Source organism: Anarrhichthys ocellatus, unplaced genomic scaffold (genome assembly GCF_004355925.1).
Source record: "Anarrhichthys ocellatus isolate YVR2014 unplaced genomic scaffold, GSC_Weel_1.0 scaffold63, whole genome shotgun sequence".
Classification (NCBI taxonomy): domain Eukaryota; kingdom Metazoa; phylum Chordata; class Actinopteri; order Perciformes; family Anarhichadidae; genus Anarrhichthys; species Anarrhichthys ocellatus.
The window spans coordinates 1710404-1728261 of NW_022280093.1; the positions used below are offsets into that span (position 1 = coordinate 1710404).

At 44.4% G+C, this 17858-nt stretch overlaps 1 protein-coding gene across 3 annotated transcripts in view; it reads left to right on the forward strand.

The window, feature by feature from the left end:
* The first annotated feature begins 5301 nt into the window (after window positions 1-5301).
* adarb2 (adenosine deaminase RNA specific B2 (inactive)) overlaps window positions 5302-17858 on the forward strand; it is a 192057-nt gene continuing 179500 nt past the window's right edge. For all 3 annotated transcript variants that reach the window (XR_004213657.1, XM_031872352.1, XM_031872353.1), the window contains exon 1: window positions 5302-5732. Coding sequence is in view for 2 of the 3 variants with exons in the window: in XM_031872352.1 (XP_031728212.1) it covers window positions 5627-5732 (106 nt within the window). In the remaining variant the exon portion in view is untranslated. The remainder of the gene's footprint in view (window positions 5733-17858) is intronic.

The window sequence follows — 17858 nt, forward strand, 5'->3', positions numbered from 1 at the left end:
CCCCCCCCCCCCCCCCCCACCACAGAGCACAATGACTCCATTGTGCCAAATCACAGAGCTGATAATGTTACGTGACATTAAGGGCAATGATGTTACTTCCCATTCAGCGAGACGTTTTGATTTGGAATGTAGACTCACAAAGAGCGCCGATATATTCAACACTCTCAGGAATTAAAAAAATCCAATATTTAATACAATCACTATCGATCTGCACAATCGTGGAGCACGTCGGGAGAACCTTGCTCTCCAGATAGGCAGCGACTAACTAGTCCAGCGGCTTTATTGTGGAGATAGACGTTAATGATGATCTTATTAACCCACCCGTTTACAGTCGCACATTGCAAGTCGCCACATGGCGCCTTTTTGCCACCAATCTATCCGCAACAGCGTGAAAAAACCTGACAATTCCCAATGTCATTCAGCTCCTCTGAAGTAAGAAGTCAATTGTTTTTCCGCTCTTTTTATGTATAATAATATTCATATTCCCCTGAACGATGACCTGCGGGGGGGAAAAAATGGGGCCATTTCAGAGCTGTCAGTACAACGTCTTTATCTCCGCTCTCCAAATGTTGGGGTCAGCCGAGACTTGACGCGCGGCAGACAATCCTCCCAAAGACCCTAATGTGATTAATGGGTGTCACTTAAGAGGGGGCGGGGTTGAGGGAGAATGGAAGAAGTCATCCAAAGGAGATTGTTGCCGAGGAAAAGGTACATTGGCGGCACTTCATCAGCGGGAGAAAGCAAGGATTGAGCCTCGCCGGCTGTGTGTGCGCCGTAAAAAAAACGAAATGTTCAATGTCACTTTCAAAGTTTTTAAACACGGCAATGCGGAACGCAACCTTGAAACGCTGATAACGGGGAACGAGTTTTCAACCAGCAATTACAGCGCTCTGTGTTGGTAATGTCCGCCAGGTACATTAAGGAATAGTTTGCTCAAATACCTGACACCACTCACAAAAAAAAAATGATTTCTCTGGTGTAATTCCAATTTTGCAATATTGCCTCCATTTGCACTTTGCCACTGGTGGGAAGTGCCACGTGCATATTTCAAAAAAATGAAAAGCCGCAGAGTTTGCCGTCACAGATGTCCTTGCTTGTCGTCCTCTTCTATTCCGCCGGCATTAGCAGCCGCTGGAAAGCGAACAGTTTGGATAGAAGGAGGAAGACGGCCAAAAGCCCACTTCACACCTGCTGTGAAACATTTGTTTATCTCGTTACTAGATGTTCTCAGATTGGTTCACAGCTGGACCCGGATTCCTCACTCCTTTGCAAGAAAAAAACACATGTCACTTCCTCTCTCCCCTCGTGTTGACATCACTTGGAACCTATTTTGATTTTTCTCGTTGCAACGACATCCTTTAAAACATGTTTGAAGTATGCTGCTGATTAAACATTCCTGCCACCTGTTTGATGCATCTGTGTGCAGACGCTTATTGTTGCTCATGTAGTTCGTAGATGTGGATCGTGGAGATAAAGATGTTGTTGTCATTATGAAATATACCAGATTCTTGCACCTGAATTATGTTTTTTTATCTTAGGTTGTTAATGTGTGGAGACTTAACTGGAGACTGACTGTGACCCTTGTGGTTTCATATGTTCCATGTTATTTATGTTACATGCGAGCATCATGACATGATTGTTAACCGTGATGTGGATACTTTGTGTGCAGGTGCGCCCTCAACTCAAGATGCGTGGTAGATTGTAAGTTAAATAAAAGATATTATAATACAAGATGACATCTACATCCTGAAACTAGAAGGAAAGTGATCTATTCCCTCAGCCAGAATCTATAGCGGTCAGTAGTCTCACTGCTGTTTTCAGTGTGTTTAAAACTTTAGTACTTTGTAAAAGGCCCTGAAAAGCTGTGGACAGAGAGACTGAGTTTCTCTGGAAAAAAATGAAAAGAACTTCTAAATTTACTAACTCAAAAAAGTATTTTTTGCTTGTTTTGAAGGGCTTAATTTCTGACATTGAAGACGGTCTAAATCCTGCCCCGACCTTCCACTCACTCTCTCGTGGATATTACAGAAAACACAGAGGGACACTGGACAAAATAAGACAGGAAACCAGCTCGTAATATTTTCTTAATACTGAGCTATTCATCTGTAGAACACATCTATCATGCAAATATCCATCTCAATTGTTTTACTAATCTTAATCGTGGCCTAAAGTTGTAGAACGTAGGAAGACGATGAATACATTGTTGAATAATTTAGGGTTTTTGCAGGGTTGACTCATATTCCAATGCCTTTTTAAATGCCACATAGACATAACAAGAGACAGTAAAATATAATGGGATGAAACAATTATAAATATGTCTATTATAGCCCGATTGACGCTGGGTTGTGGAGAGGCAGGACAGCTTTCTGTTCAGTCTGCTCAAAAAGAAGTGTGAATCTTAACTTGTGCTCTCTCTCAACCGTGAGTAAAGAAAATACGGTTATTTACAGCATGTTGATGAGAGAGAAATGGGTGCATTACCATGGAGACAGTCCTATATTAAATATTCTAATCATGAAAACAGCAGGAAACTATTAAAATCTGCAAATGAAGAGCACTGCGAGAGGCATATAGACCCACGATTTCCTTCTTTACATTTTCGTCAAATGTAAAGAAGGAAAAGAGAGGGAGAGCCCGAGCAGCGTGCTGATTGGCCTCCTTATCTTAGATTGCAGGTGTCTGATTTGACGATGTGAAAGAAGAGGAGTTGTTGCCATGTGTTTACTGTAATCTCAATTTAAATCTAACTCTTTAATCCATCGATGCCCAGTGTCACATTCCACAACTTCTAGTCGAATGCAGACGTTTTCTCAAATCTACATTTCATTTTAAGGTTATAATAACACACAGGCGGTGTTGGTTCATGACCAGTTCATGGAATTGTACGTATATTTAATGGCACAATTATTTTCATATATCTGGTGATTCCTCATCATGCCAGTCCGGAGGATTCATATGCATGAGTCTGAAATCTGACACCATTAGTACGTTTGTCGATTAGTCGGTCGACATAAAATTGATCTGCAAATATTTTGATCGCCGTTAAAATAGATGGAGTCACATTTTGCGCAGAAATGCCAAACATTTAGCGTTGACGAAATATGGGACAAAACAAACTACTTGAAGGCATCTTAGACTCTGAGACTTTTTACTATTTCCTGACAAAAATAGCGTTCATAAAAACATTTAATCCTTCAATCAAAAATAATAAAAACACAAGTAGCAAGTTTCTCGCAGAGCCTAAACTCCACAGCCATGACATGAATCTGATTAGCGTGTGTAACCTTGTAAATCCATTTGGACTGCCATTGACCATTGTCATACAGCAAGTTAAACACACACGTGGCCCCAATTTGTTCTGGGAAGCGCTGTTTAAATGAATCGTGTTGACAATTCGGTCTCGTATCTCCCGAACTTGAAATATGAAATGCACTTTGCTGTTTCTGCCGCAAACTTTTGCAGAATTTGCCGTGCGTTGCGTTTCCACAAACTTTCCTTCAAAGCAATGAGCGCATGCGTTGCGTTTGAAGCACGCGGAGATGGATTAGTGTTGATACTAGAGCTGATCACGGTTCGAGTCCAAGCCCTTAGTGCCACTTAGCATCCATCCAACAACTACTGACCTTGCTGTGTGTGTGTGTCTCTAACCTGTACCTCTGCCCCACCCAGCCTGTTTGCTGTTATCTTTGTAGCCCCCCCCCCCCCCCCGCTAGCACACCTTCATTACTGCCCCAGATAGTGGCATTGGCAACTTGTCACTCGTATTGATTTCTCTTGAACTGCAATTTACATGGATATTTGTGGGCGTCCTAAGGGCAGACTGCAGCCTGGCGGACGGCCCCGCCACCTTTTTCTCTCTCTCTCTCCCCCTCCCTCTCCCTCTCTCTCTCTCTCCCTCTCTCTCTACTTTCTCTCCCCCTCGGGCCGGGAGGAAATGTTTCCACCCAACGACAGAGCCTCAAAGTGACTTTTCACTCTGACATCAGCAGATGTGGGTCATTGAGGTTTTTTTTTCTTTTCTGCAGATGCATTGTTTTTCTTTTTTGGACGTCAACCTAAAAAAAATGGGTGAGTGCTGGTGAGGGTAAAGGAGAACGACAGCATTTACAGGCGATAGACCAATTTTAGTTTTTTTGATATGTCTTTTATTCAATAAGCGCACATGCAGGAAGCACAGAGTTCAATTGACTGAAACATCGAAGCTGCTTCAGAAAGCAAAGTCAAATAGTGCGTTTGATAAGGCCCGAACAAATCCGCTTTTTTTTTTTGTTGTTCACTGTTTAGGCCCTGAACGTGTCCGGCCAGGAGAACAAAACAACAACCTCCAGTCTGGAAAGCCACAAATGCTTTCTGAAAGCCTCGACTCTGCACTTTCACACAAAAAAAATACAAAAACGCCACAAGCCTCAAACTTTGTGGCTGCAACACACTGTCAGGAGAGTTTCTGCCTCCTGTGCTGAAGGTCACCTGAACATCCCCCCCCCCCCCCCCCCCCACCACCACCACACACACACACACACACACACACACACTCAGGATTTTCAAAATAAAAGACTCATTTGGTCATATACTTATATGCTGCATAGTGTCCTACCAAAGCTTGTAAATTGAACAGAAGTTGACTCAAACTGTAGATCAAAGATGCATTTGATGAGTTTGTGCTAATTGAGCATTATGCATCTTAGAGTAATCTCCCTTTGTGGACTTGTCGGTGACTTTAGAACAGAGAGAGAGGGAATTTATTTTAGATCCGTAATCCTGCAATGAAATTAGAAAAATCCCAAATCTCAGTGAACAAACAAGGAGAGGAAGGAGGAAGACTCATCCGTTCTTCACTCCATATCTTGTTTTTTCAAATTTGTGGTGAGTCTGCAGCAGGTTGGCATGTATGGTATGTATGGAAACCAGCAGGAATAACCATGTTTAAATCCCTCATTCTGCAAAACCTCGGACCTGCTGAAGTGCCCTTGAGCTGCAGCATCCCCATCAGGTTGACCTCTGACCCCCCCTCCCCTGCGAAGGGCGGGAAGAGAACAGACGTCCCCTGCAGTGTGGAGAAGAAAAAAAAGTAGGAGGACTTAAGTGAAAATGTAAAAAAAAAACATTTAAAAAAAGCAGCGGGTGAAGAAGGGGTGCGAGTTGGTGGGTGTCTCCGGTGATGTCACACCTCCCAGACAGCCACGATTGGACCCTAATTAGAAAGCTCAGCAGCAAATAGATGGGCGTCCCGCGTGATTGAATCCAAAGTGGCTGATGCCAAAATTCGTGTAGAGGCGGCGGGAGTAGACCGGGGCGCCGGTATCAGTGACTGCTGAGAGCTGCGAACAGTCTCTCCGCGAGCGGGAGGCGAGCAGGAGTTCTTTTTTTTTCCAGAGGTGATACAAGGAACAGCGACACGCGCTCTCATCTGGTTTTGAGGGATAACGACAACAAAAAAGAGAGAGAGAGAGAGAGAAACATAAGGAGGGACGAAAATATAGTCCGAGTCTCTACGTCAAAACCACAGGGACGCTGCGTTATCGGAGAGCAACGGGAGGCTGACGCGAGACAAGTAGGCTACAAAGGAGAGAGTCGAGCCGCGCCGAGTCCCAAGTTACCGCTGCGCTCCGCTCCGGAGGCTGCGCCGATGGCATCCGTACTTGGGAACAGCAGCAGCCGCGCGTCGGGGGCTCAGAGCGGACAGGTGAAATGCAAGCTGAAGAGGAGGCGGAGGAGGCGATCCAAGAGAAAAGGTACAACTTCACAGCACTTGTTCGCTTTTTACTGTGTCGGGGTTTTTCTTCTTTTTCTTTTCGATCCCGGTGTGAGAGCAGAGGTCGTGCGCACCTTGGCGGGGTATCGGAGCGCGCGGCAGCCCGCTTCTACTTCAGCCTCCGCGTGCAGCACGCTCCGCGGCGGCTCGAGTTCGAGCCCTCTGGAGAAATGCTGGAAACCACGAACGTGGACTAACGATTTTCTGATTGCCGTCGGCTTTAAATGACGCATTGTTTTATTTCCACCCTTTCAAAGTTTAGTTCCTGCTGTGTTTATTGTCTTTTAAAAAAACAAAGAAGCTTTTATTGTCTCGAACATCAACGAGCACAACGACGAAATTAAACGACGCATCAGCTTAAATACAAGTTTGAACGCGTGCTAGTGATGGAGAGCTGCTTGTTTTTTTTCTGATTTTAAATCCGGATGCATCGTTGTCCCCGAACCCGTTTAACTCTCATTTCTTTCACGATTTTCAAGATTACTAAGCCATTTTCTATTCGTGACTTAAAATATTCAAAATATTAAATAAAGGATTAGCCCTGCCCCACATGCACTGTAATAAAACGGCATGATTTAAAAAAAAAAAAAAAGAAAGCACTTCTCATACTGTCCCTTTTATACTAACATCCTCAAACTCAGTGGTGATACTCCTGATAATATCTCAGCTGCTTTCTTTTACTGTCGTCTCACATAAATCCTCATTAGAGGCTTAAACACTTAGAGCCCTGCTGTGCTTCATCCAACAACACTGAACACTTAAAGAAAAGTCTGAGAAACAGTTCCGGGGCCTTCAGCAGGGAGAAAGCTCTCTCGTTAGTTGTGCAGTTCTTCAGAATAATATTTAATTTCATGTTTAATTTTACGTGTGTTTTATTTCTGAATCAGAATCTCCCCAAACTGCTGCAGAAGCGTTCCTAATGAAGGAGTGTGTGTCGAGTCCGTGTGCTTAAAAACTCGCAGACGAGCCGCACTGCAGAACAATTAATTGTATCTGCAATCAAAATGGAAAAGCGTGACTAAAACATAACCAGGGTGCAACATTTGCTCTGCAGCCGCACCGGGACAGATGCCGATCCCCTGTGTGTGTTTTTTTCTTAACCTGCATGAAGGTGTTCCGTTTCTCTGCCTATGACACCACTCATGCTGCCAGGAAACCCAAAAACCAACTAATAATTTACAGCACTTTAGCCGTCTCGCTTTCAGATTTCTCTGTTTTACTGCTGTTCACTGCTGAACCGCGTACCTGTGATTGCAGAGTCATTTTACGCCAACGTATTCGATATTGTGCCCCACAGTGAGAAAATGACATTTACAAAATGATTAGCAAGGACGTTATTTGGATATGTCAGTTAAAGCGTCCATACTTAAAATCTGAACCGCCTTTAAAGAGGCTCTTCTTCTCTCTGCTTTAGTTTTCTTCATTATCTGTTTTTTTGGCTACTTTACAGCAAGTCACCAAAAAAGCTGCTTTGCTCTGGCACAGGCCACAAACACTCACAGAAATATCTTTCTTTTTCTCCCGCTCACCCCCCCCCCCCCCCCCCTCTTCCACAAAGAAAGCAGAGAGGAACTAAATAAAGAAAGCAATGATACATTTATTTTTCATCAATTCATATCCATAAAGAGACGAGAGCACCGCTGCACGAGTCGTCCATGCTCGATTGTACTGATGCGCCACATTGTGGAATATGGATGAGCGCTCGGAGCGCGTCGACGCTTGCCGACCTGCCCATTGAACGCACAACGAGCCCCCATAAACACTTTGCACTTGTCATCAAACTGCAAACAGACAACCGCACCTCATTTCCATAGCCTCTTGATTTTTAATAGCCCAAGTAATTGAGACAAGGGAGACAATACATAAAATATGGCGCCGAGGCAAATGTATTTACATAATGGTAACGGCAGAATTGGTTCCACAACATTAGGCATTGCATATGAGTAGCACGCGAACGTGCGCGCATTAGCCGGCAGGCCTTTTCGCAGCGTGTTCCCCCGAACGGCTAATTTATCAGCGCCGCTGATTCGTTCTGATAACACGGGACATTGGGGGGGGGTTCAGGGGCCGCCCGTAAATGAACTGTGTCTTTGGGAAGTGCTGAGGGGCCGCTGACTCCTCCGAAAGCTGCAGGAGGTGGACTCACTGTGCTGAAACGTTCAGACACATCTCCTCTTTCCTGTTTGAATGTGTGTGTGTTTGTGTGTGTTTATGGAGGAGAAATACAGATTTCACAAATGTTTCATGATTGAAAGATTTTCTTCAAACTTGACTACAAATCAAGCAAAGCTGAGCATTTTTTTAAAATTTATTTTTTTTATTCATCATCATCCTTCAAGTGCCAACTGATCATCCTCATCTCGAGATTCCACACAATTCATCGACCTCAAGGCAAAATAGAAAGGCACAGAGGGATTATTGCGTGACATTTGGGGCTTAATCCCTCGGGGAAAAAAGCTGCAGATTATTTGTAGATGGGCTCGCTAAAACCTGTGTATTCAAAAGGTTGTAAGCAGATTCCTCCCCGAAACTTGTATCCATTTTTTTTTCCTCGCCCCTCCTCCAAACTCCTCTGTGCAATCATACGGCTGTAGAGTGCAAAACAAATCAGCACAGAACAAAGATTACGAGGCCCAGAATTCCTCGAATTCACACACTTTACTAAATTCCTCATCTGTGTTTTTTTTCTTTAAGCTCTCTTTGTTGCTCTTCACCGGCACCGCCTCGCATTGTTCGGACGGACAGCTCGCTCTGCGTTTGTTTGCTCTCCCGTGTTGGTTTGACCCGTGTCCCCCACCGCTCCTACAAAGGACCCTCCTACATGCTGTTGATCTGCCCCTTAATTAATCACAGCCTCGTGATTTACTGTCACGTCCCTTAAGGATGTCGGCGACACAAATGGAATCCTTTTTTTTTTTTTTTTTTTTTTTTTTTTTTTTGTGCGACAGTCCAGTGATGTACAGGAACATGTGGGTGAACGTCCACTGTCTGTAAAGTCCATCATCGGTGTATAACATGACCTTTTTTCTTCTTCTTCTCTGCTATCTTTTTAAACTGTGGCATATGAGAGACTTCTTCCTTGTCTTTTATCCACAATGCATTTTTTTTTTTTCATTTTTCATGAACAAAAATAAGCAGAGCAGAGATTTATAGAGCAACATTATTTTTTTACAACCACACTTATCATCCCGTTCCCTCGGCGTTACAGTACGGTATATCAACGTATCAAGAGTGCCGAGGGGGGAAATGTGAAAAACGCAACGAGTGCAACATAATTTATGTAGCAATTACGGATTCACTCCCTCGTCCCCTGCGAGGTGGCGGCACCGGGGTCGAGTGTGGGCTGTCGGGGGGATGGGGGGGGGGGGGGGTTGGTGGTGATGGAAGTTGGGGGAGAGTGTCACCGGCATCCCAGGCTCCCGTTTCAGAGAGGGCAGGTTGGCCAACCGGTTGCAGGGGGGGCAGAGACGTCAGCATGGCAGTCGATTCGGCGTCGAGCCCCTCGTTGCTCTGAGAGGGAGAGGAAGCACTGGTTGTCACCGGCATCCCTTTACAGGACGGTGACGCAGGACGCGTCGAGCTGAGGGCAGAGGTCGGGACAGAGAGGCGAGGCCGAGGTAGGCCGAACCTCCGTCAGGATTTTCACTGTTTTCTACTAACGATTCCAAAATCTGTTGGTTTAACCAGCGAGGTATGTGTCTGCATCTGCATCTTTCTTTGTAGTTGCTGCATGTGACACTATGTATTGTAATGGAATAAGGAATGTCGAAAATACCTTGTTTTTATAGTTTGACCGTGTATTTTTTTGTCAGCCTTTAGAGGAACGTGACATTTAAAGCGGCTGTGTTAGCAGTATTTAAAAACTAATGCTGTGTACAAAATACCTCACTCACTGTCTGTTAGATAAATGGATACATTGTGGTCACATGGTGTCCGTACAGACAGCTGGACAGGACAAATGAGATTGTTTTTGATTGATAATTCGGTCTCTTGCAGTCTGTTTCTGTTCGAACCCTCTTACAGCTCACAAATATTGCTCAAAGTGTCCTCTTGACCTCATGAGATCAATCTTTTGTCGCCGAGTGTGTCATTGTGATGAAGTTGCTTTAAAGTCCCTTTGTTGATACCGTTTTGTCAACCTCCCAAAAGTAATATTGCAGTCAGAAAGTTGTTTGAGCAGCAACAGAATTTCAAAGAGAAGATGGGTCTCTTTCACATACAGAACCATTTCCACGACGGCTGTCTGCCAGAGCCTGAATAACTGCGCCGATAAAAAGCTATATACGTGAGTCATAAAAGAAGTGTGCTCAGAGCTGGATAATGCTGCAAGGAGAGCTCATTGAAAACTAGTCGCACTCGAGCCACAATGGTGTAAGCACTCTGTTGTTCATTGTGGAGGAGGCTGATCTGTGTCTGGCTGTTATTTTCATTGAGAATCTCGCTGCAAAGCCAGTGTAGCAGTACCTATAAACCTGCACGTGTGCACTGTAACAGTACAGTATACTCTCTGCACACCAATGTCACCCGGCCTGTGTGTAGTGGGAGAGAGACGGAGATGCATTTCACAAATGTAGAGTCTGGTTTTACCCCCCCGAACACTTCTGTCACACTTGTTTGTGGTTGTGCTGATAACTGCATTTAGAGCTGCGACAAAAAGAAAAAAAAATAAAAGAACGCCGCTGGCATTTATGAGGTTAATGAAGGTCAGCGCCGACAGGAAGCGGCGCAGCGCTCCTCCACGTGCGCGCGCATGGCTTTGTGCATTTACAGGCGCTCCCTGATTAAGGCTAGCGGTGGAGGAGTTGGCGGTTTAGGACACGGCGTCCTCTAACTGACTGGACGTTTAGCTGAGGGAGAGAAGAAGAAAAAGGTTATTACTACTGACTGTGCTCTCTTGAGGACAGCTGATAAAATGACCGTGGAAAAAAAAAAAAAAAAAAAAAAGGAATAGCACAACTTTATCACATTAGCATAATTAGTAATTATCTCGTAATAGTCCCTCTTGGCTTTTTTGGAGCTCGGCAGTGAGATATTGTACTTAAAGTTCAGGCGCGGAAAAACAAATCTTGAAGCCCAAAATGTCTCGGTGACACACTCGTGAGCCGCCTCAGTCAGGTCGTGGACAAAGTGAATCACAAGTATATAAAAAGAAAAGCACAGATGCAGGTTTTTAAAAAATTCAGAAGGTGACACTTAAGTTAATTAGCCTTTTGTTTGATGACGCCCACAGTTGCAGAGATAAGGGTATTACTCACATCACAAATAACTTGTTGCACTCATTGCCGTGACGACCAAACGCGAGACATTTAATTGCGTTTGTCACATGCTGCGGCTCCATCGTCCAACAACAGCTTTCAAAACATCAACTACTTAAGGGGGGACCTTTGTGAACTGCCACGCTGCAATGTAGTTCAACTAACGTATGTGTGAGTGCAGAGGGAATTATGCTGTGTGTATCGGATTGTGTGTGTGTGTGTGTGTGTTAGCACAGGTTTGCCTGGGTGTGTGTTTTGCAACAGCTTTAACTGTTTTGTGGATTCGTCCTCCGGGTTTATATTTGTTCATTAACAGTCAGCAACTTTTTTTTTGCTGCTGACCTCTTATTTTGAAAGAAGGGCTGCAAGTGCAATAATCATTTTCATTTATCAATGAATCTGATGATTATTTTTGTGATTATTCCATTTCATCATGTGGTCTAGAAATGTCAGAAATAATTAGAAATACCCCCCACAGTTTTATTTCTGACCAACAGTCCCTAAAACATTCGGTTAACAATAATGTAAGAACCTGCATTCTTCAATTTTGTTTGTATTTTTTGATTTGAAAGTGACTCGAAACGATTTTTAAACTTTGAATCATTGTCTTCCTCCCATCCCTCAATCACGTGGTGCATGTCTTTGAGTTGTCAGCGGTTCAATCAAGCAATGGTTTCTCCTTCTGAACGTGTTGCAGTTTTAGGGGGAAAATTCTTAATTTTTGTCTTTGTTTTAATGAAGTTATTCAACAAAAAAGATGCAATAGAAATGCTCTATAAATGTAAATTATTGATGGACCAAATTTATTTAAATGTATGTGCATCTTCACTGCTGTCTAATCTACGATATTCAATTCTAGTGGAATAATTAATAAATTGTATTCATATTTTCAGCCCTTAGTTGTCGGCAGTCTTCCTCTCAGGCTGCATTTGGGTCCCAACAAGAAGGTAGGGCAGTCCTTATGAAGCATGAGAGTAGAACGTTGTACTTCTGGACTAGAAAGAGGACTTCGTTGGTATGCATCAACGCAGAATGTCAAATCTAAAAGTATTATTTCAAAAGGAGGACATGTCGTCCTGTCCCCATGTGAAATTACGCCCCTGATTACTTCCAGGTGTAAAAGGAAATCTGCTTATCACGGCTGGCTTTGCATCATGGCAGCCAGCTCCAAACAGAAACACTGTAAAGGCTTTATCTGCACATTGCTGTTGATTCAAGGCAGCCGAATATATACATCTTTTTTTTAACTATTTAAGCATGCTGTCCGGACATCTATTCTGAAGTGCTGCCAACAGTGTGGAAGTACCTCCTCCTCCTCCTCCTCCTCCTCCTCCACACACATCATGGTGGAAAAACATTTCTCCAGTTTATGATCCTAATTAGCTCTAACTGTGCCTCCCTGAGTCATCATGCCTGGAGAGAGGCCAGATCATTTGACGGTCTGCAGTTTCACACTTTCTTCATCTCTCTCCTCTCTCTCTCTTTCTCTTCCTCTCAGTTCCTTTCTCTCTCTACACTTTCATTCTCTCCCAGTCTCTGATTTTCTGCAGCGTGCACACACACATACAGACACACTGTTATTGTTGTCCTCAGGCTCGCTCGCTCGTGTGTATTCACGGCACGGTGGTAGCTGCTACTGTGAAAAGGGACATATTTCATGAGTGGAAAACAGCTAAAGAAGGTGTAAGAATTTCAGCACCAAAAAAAAAAGTTTTTTTTTCTTCTTTTTTCCTTTTGCCGTTTCCCAAACTCCGCCCCCAAAACATAGCGAGTCGGTCGTGAAATGTGTTCGGCTGCCGTTTGAGTTCATTTGGAAACTTCAAGTCACAAAGACATTAGAAGCTCCGTCCCAGCGTCTGATCAGTTGGCGGACTCCGCCCCGCTGACTCCGGGTGACTTAAAGCTTCGCGCCGTGCCTCGGGGCACATGACGGCACAAGTGGCCCGTCTGCCGTGCTGACACAGCAAAGTTAACACCGATACCCCGCCTCATATGGAATAATGAAATTGGATGAAGCAGCTTAACCGCGCGCCGTCCCTTCTCTCACCATCAGACTGGGTGCCTATTTGAGATAACGTTAATGAAGGGGACTGTAGCCAAGAATAGACACGTCTTATTGCTGGAGGAGGTGTGGGGGGGGCGGGGGCGCTAACAGCATTTATTTCCATTAATAAGATGGAGCGCTTCACGAGAGGGCCTCTCCTGAGGGCTCTCCCCGGAGGTCTGAGAGAGTCCTACACCTTGACAACCTCAGAAGGAGTTAATTTCAGCGAGCGGGCGCGTGGAGACACACTGCGGCGCGTGGAGACACACTGCGGCGTGTCGTCTCCCGAAGAAGCTCGTCTTAACCTTGACGTGGCTCCACACGACTTGGGCCGAGGTGGACATTCAATCACCGTAATCACTGCTGTCCATCCTTAATACATCTTTTTTTAGGTCATTAATATGAATCTGAAGCTCTGGTACCTTTGCTGTCAGCACTGTAGTATGTTTTTTTTCTTGGAGGAGCAGCCCCCGTTTTGTTACCTTCCTTTTGTTGGCCGGGAGGTTCTTAAGTGTCATTACTACTGTACTGCTGTAGGTGGTAAGCTATTTAGCCTGCCATGCTAATGCTAGCAGCTTATGTTAGAGCCATAGACTGTATGTGAAGTGGATGTAGCCACCGACTACGCTTGGCTTTTTTTTTTCAGAACCAGAAGTGAAACAAGAGGGTGGAGCTAAGTGCACTTGAATGTTTTTAGGCGACCAAATCTGTTACAATTAACTTGCTTGAACTGAAAACACACTGGTTGATCTTGTAAGTATGGCACAAGGTAGCCTATTTTGTATTAAAATGGACCATAATTTACTAAATGAACATCATGCTGTATTGAAGAAGACTTGAAACTAGAGATTGAGACCATAAAGTCATGTTTACAATGTTTACTGAGGTAAATAAAGGGTCATTTTTTCATAGACTTCAATACAATCAAACTTCTTTTTGCAACCAGAGGAGTCGCCCCCTACTGGCCATTAGAAGGAATGCTCGTTTAAAGGATTCACGTTTGAATCCTTTTTTTAAATTATTTATAAAATTGTGCTCTTGTGTTATTTGGTTTTAAACCAGCTAGAAATACAGACACAATCCCCAGACCTTTTATATGCTGTATATACGGAGAATTGCTCCTACTGCAGCTCTTTGCACATCGGTCCGGCATGTGGAACAAATTCCAAAGCTTGACGTGTGAGGCGTCACTAAACTGTGATTGGCCAATCACTGTTCGGAGGAGGGGTTTAGAAAACAGTCACTCGTGTCTTTGTCTACTTGGCAATAACCTCCGTGACGATTACAGCATTACATGATAAGTGGTAAGCAATGCATTATCTCTGTGCAGTAAAGAGGTCTGCATCGTGAACTCCATTACTATACCTGTGTACAGAATGCTTTCTGTGCGCTGTGGTATTTTCACCTCTTTGTTTGAGGGGTCAACACAGATCTTAAGTATGTAAATAGATCTGTGACGCCGGTTGATTCTCGGTGAAAGGTAAATACATCCAGCGCATATGAGATGTGTGTGGCTAATGGAATTGCCTAATGGCAGATTAGTGCATTGATAATGATGAGCATCCTGGCTGCTTCATTATTCTGCTCACATGCGAGCGTTAAATAACAGACCCCCCCCCCCCCCCCCCCCCCCCTTCGCCCTACAGTAAATCCTCTCTCATCCACCGATTCCACCATCCTTTAGGGGCACCTTCTAGGAGAGACCGACGGGCTTATCTGGCAAATCCTTTAAAAGGTATTTGTAAAAAAAATTCCTTGCCTGCATTAACTCCGTCTGATGTTCTGCGTATCGCCTCGGAGTCGACCGGCAACGGGCGAGTCTGAGTCTTCTATACCTCTGGGCTGATCCGCGTGATATGTGGAGTACTGTTTTCCAAGTTTCTTAACAGTCACACAGCGTGGTGTTTATCTCTCCCTTCCCCACTCCCCCCCCCTTCCCCCCTTTCGCCTATCCCGATTTTGATTTGTACAGCTTGAAGCGGTGGAGCGTAATAGATGTGTTTGCATTCGGCGAAAAACCCGAGAGTTCCAGTCACTCATCCGTCGCCTTTGATAGGCCAGAGCCTATTTGGCCTCGCCCAGATATGGCCTGGGTACACACAGAGTCAGATACAGTTGAATTGTTTGTACACACATGGTGCTTTGACACTGGTCTGCTTGGACTGGCTTTGGCACGGTGGAGAGTTTCATCCCCGACACCCCCCTCCTCTCTACCTCACCGACAATCCCACAGTGGTGCTTTGGGGCTGGAGCTGTCGGTGAAGGGTGCGCAGGACCCGGGGCTACGAATGTTGCCTTGCGTAGAGGACAAAGACAGAGGATGCCTCTGGGTCCAAAGAGTCCCCGACACGCTGGCACAGATGAACCTACATGACCACCGTTCCAGATTTAGACTCGAGGTATGCTGTGTAGGTCCCCATACGAGGCATGTCTCCCGTAAAAAACATCGTCGATTTCAGTGTCGGGGGGGAATAAAAAATAAAAATAAACCCTGCAACACATCTGAAGGGAAGTAGACTTATCAGCTGCTCAAACAGATTCGCCTCAGTTCATCTCGTATCTGTCTTCCATTTCCCTGAGTAATGATGGGAAATAGTTCAACACAAACAACTTCAAATGTCAGACCTGCGAGGGATGTAAACAAATATGATGACATTATTTGGAATACGAATAGATAACGTGCGCTAAACTGTTTGAGCAGCATGCCACTTTGTGTAGTTGTGGTCCTCTAAACACGGGGAGGTTTCATATTGAGACATTAAACAAGGCTCATCCTCAATAACTTCCAATTAGTTATTGTCTAATTCTCCGGCACGTTTGTGGGGCTAAAGCTTTACTGATGATGGAGTTGTTACTTTGACCTCATGATCTATTTTATTGAAGCCAAATTTTGACAATTTCATACAAATGTCAACATTAAAATGTGCTGAGAGAAAATGTTCACTACCTGCTGAGCACCGAAGCTCAAAGTCAGATCAGGTTTTGCTATTTAACTTAATAAGGTACATGGTTGAGTATTTATTTACTGTATGTATGAGTAGTATACATGACAGTAGAGAACACGTTGGCACGGAAAATGACGCAATGTACTCGATACTTAACAACTCAGAGTGTAAGATCTGCCCTTATCTGGTGACAATGCAAAATTCAGAGTCAAATGCGAATATGTTTGTGACATAAACAGCTATAGGTATAGATTCATATATTTTTTCTTTTTTGAAGGCTATAAAGGGAAACAAACGGCTGGAGAGCCAGGTACAGTATTTCATATAAACTATAACATTACACTAAAAGACTAAAGTTGAACTGGTCACCATTGCAGACGATACTGAATTAGAATGTAACGGGAGGAATAACCGCATGGTTTTTGAACTGCTGCACGTACAGTGTGTGTGTGTGTGTGTGTGTAACACTGAGTTAAACGTATCATTAACTTCAAATTAGGGTTAGTGCTTTCCAAAATCCACATCATTTCCTAAATGTCCAGAAACAATAACGTAAAATCAGACTAATCATCTGTTGCACCGTTAGCAGCAATGCCAGGTCTTCCGTCGGGGAGACGGCAGCCCGGCCCTGAGCTGGAATCTGCACCACGGTAAAACCCAGCGAGGCCCGTTGAGTTGACGACGGAGAGAGCGGCAACCGGCTTTAATGATAATAGCCCCCGACGATAGCGATGCTAATCCCCCTGCTATTCCTGCTGACTGCAGAGAGCCCGCGCTTTGTTCTCCGCTCCCCCCCTATTAGCGTGATGGAGCTTCATTTTCATTTGAATGGACCATCGGTGGGATAAGGAGAGAGGCGCTCGCCCGCGTACGTGTGCAGACTTGTGTGAGGGAGAAATCGAGCATGTGGGGGGGGGGGGGAGACGCGTGCGCTTGAAAGGGTGTGTGAACTCACACACACACACACAGTCTGTACTCCCAAACAAAGACACAACAATAGAGAAGTGACCGCAGGTCAATGCGGTGACCTGTCTGGGCTGCCGGTGCTATTATCTTCCTGGCACCTGTTCCAGGGGAGTTTCTCCTGACCGTGAGCTACAGCTGAGGCTCAAAGATGACTTCACACAACACGTCGCTGTTCCTTTCAGGAGCGTCAGGTGGAAGAAAGGCACATTGAGCTTTGAACAAATACAGCGGATTAAATCAATTGTGGAATTCAGATGTCTGCTGTAAGTTCCATATTTACAAGAGGAAGTTCATTTCTTTGAGCCTAATTTTTTGGTTAATTTGACACCAAAATAGTGTTTTGGCAAGCGGCTGTCACCCTAGAGCCCCCTCACAAAGAAAGAATAGCGGCCAAGGTGACAAGCGGTTAAGGAGGGAAGAAGACCCCGCTTATTCATCAAAAATAATTTTGAATCGTCGCAAAATCATTTCTACAAATATCTGTACAAAACTCTTTCTTTTTACAAGCGTGCTTTTCTTCTTCTTCTTGATTGACACTCTTTAAGCCAATCAGACATGTTGTTTTCTTTCCTGTCAAAGCATCAGTACTTCAGAAGTGAAATTACAACCTTATAGATGGATGGAAATGTGCGGATGAGCTGCCAAAGCTGACACGGAAAGCTAGACTCCATCTTGAGTTTGCTGAACTTTGCCGTGTCTCCAGCCTAGTTGCCTTTTTTTAATGACGTAATCAGCCATATTCTTAATGAATTCCCCCATTTTTCGATGACCGGAGAGTCTTCTATGGAAGATCCGACATCTTTACAAAGTAGTTGTCAAATGGTTCCTATCGTAATCTCGTCACTGTACAGAAATGTAAACGGCCACAGCAGCAACACGTAGTGCGCTGAATGTAC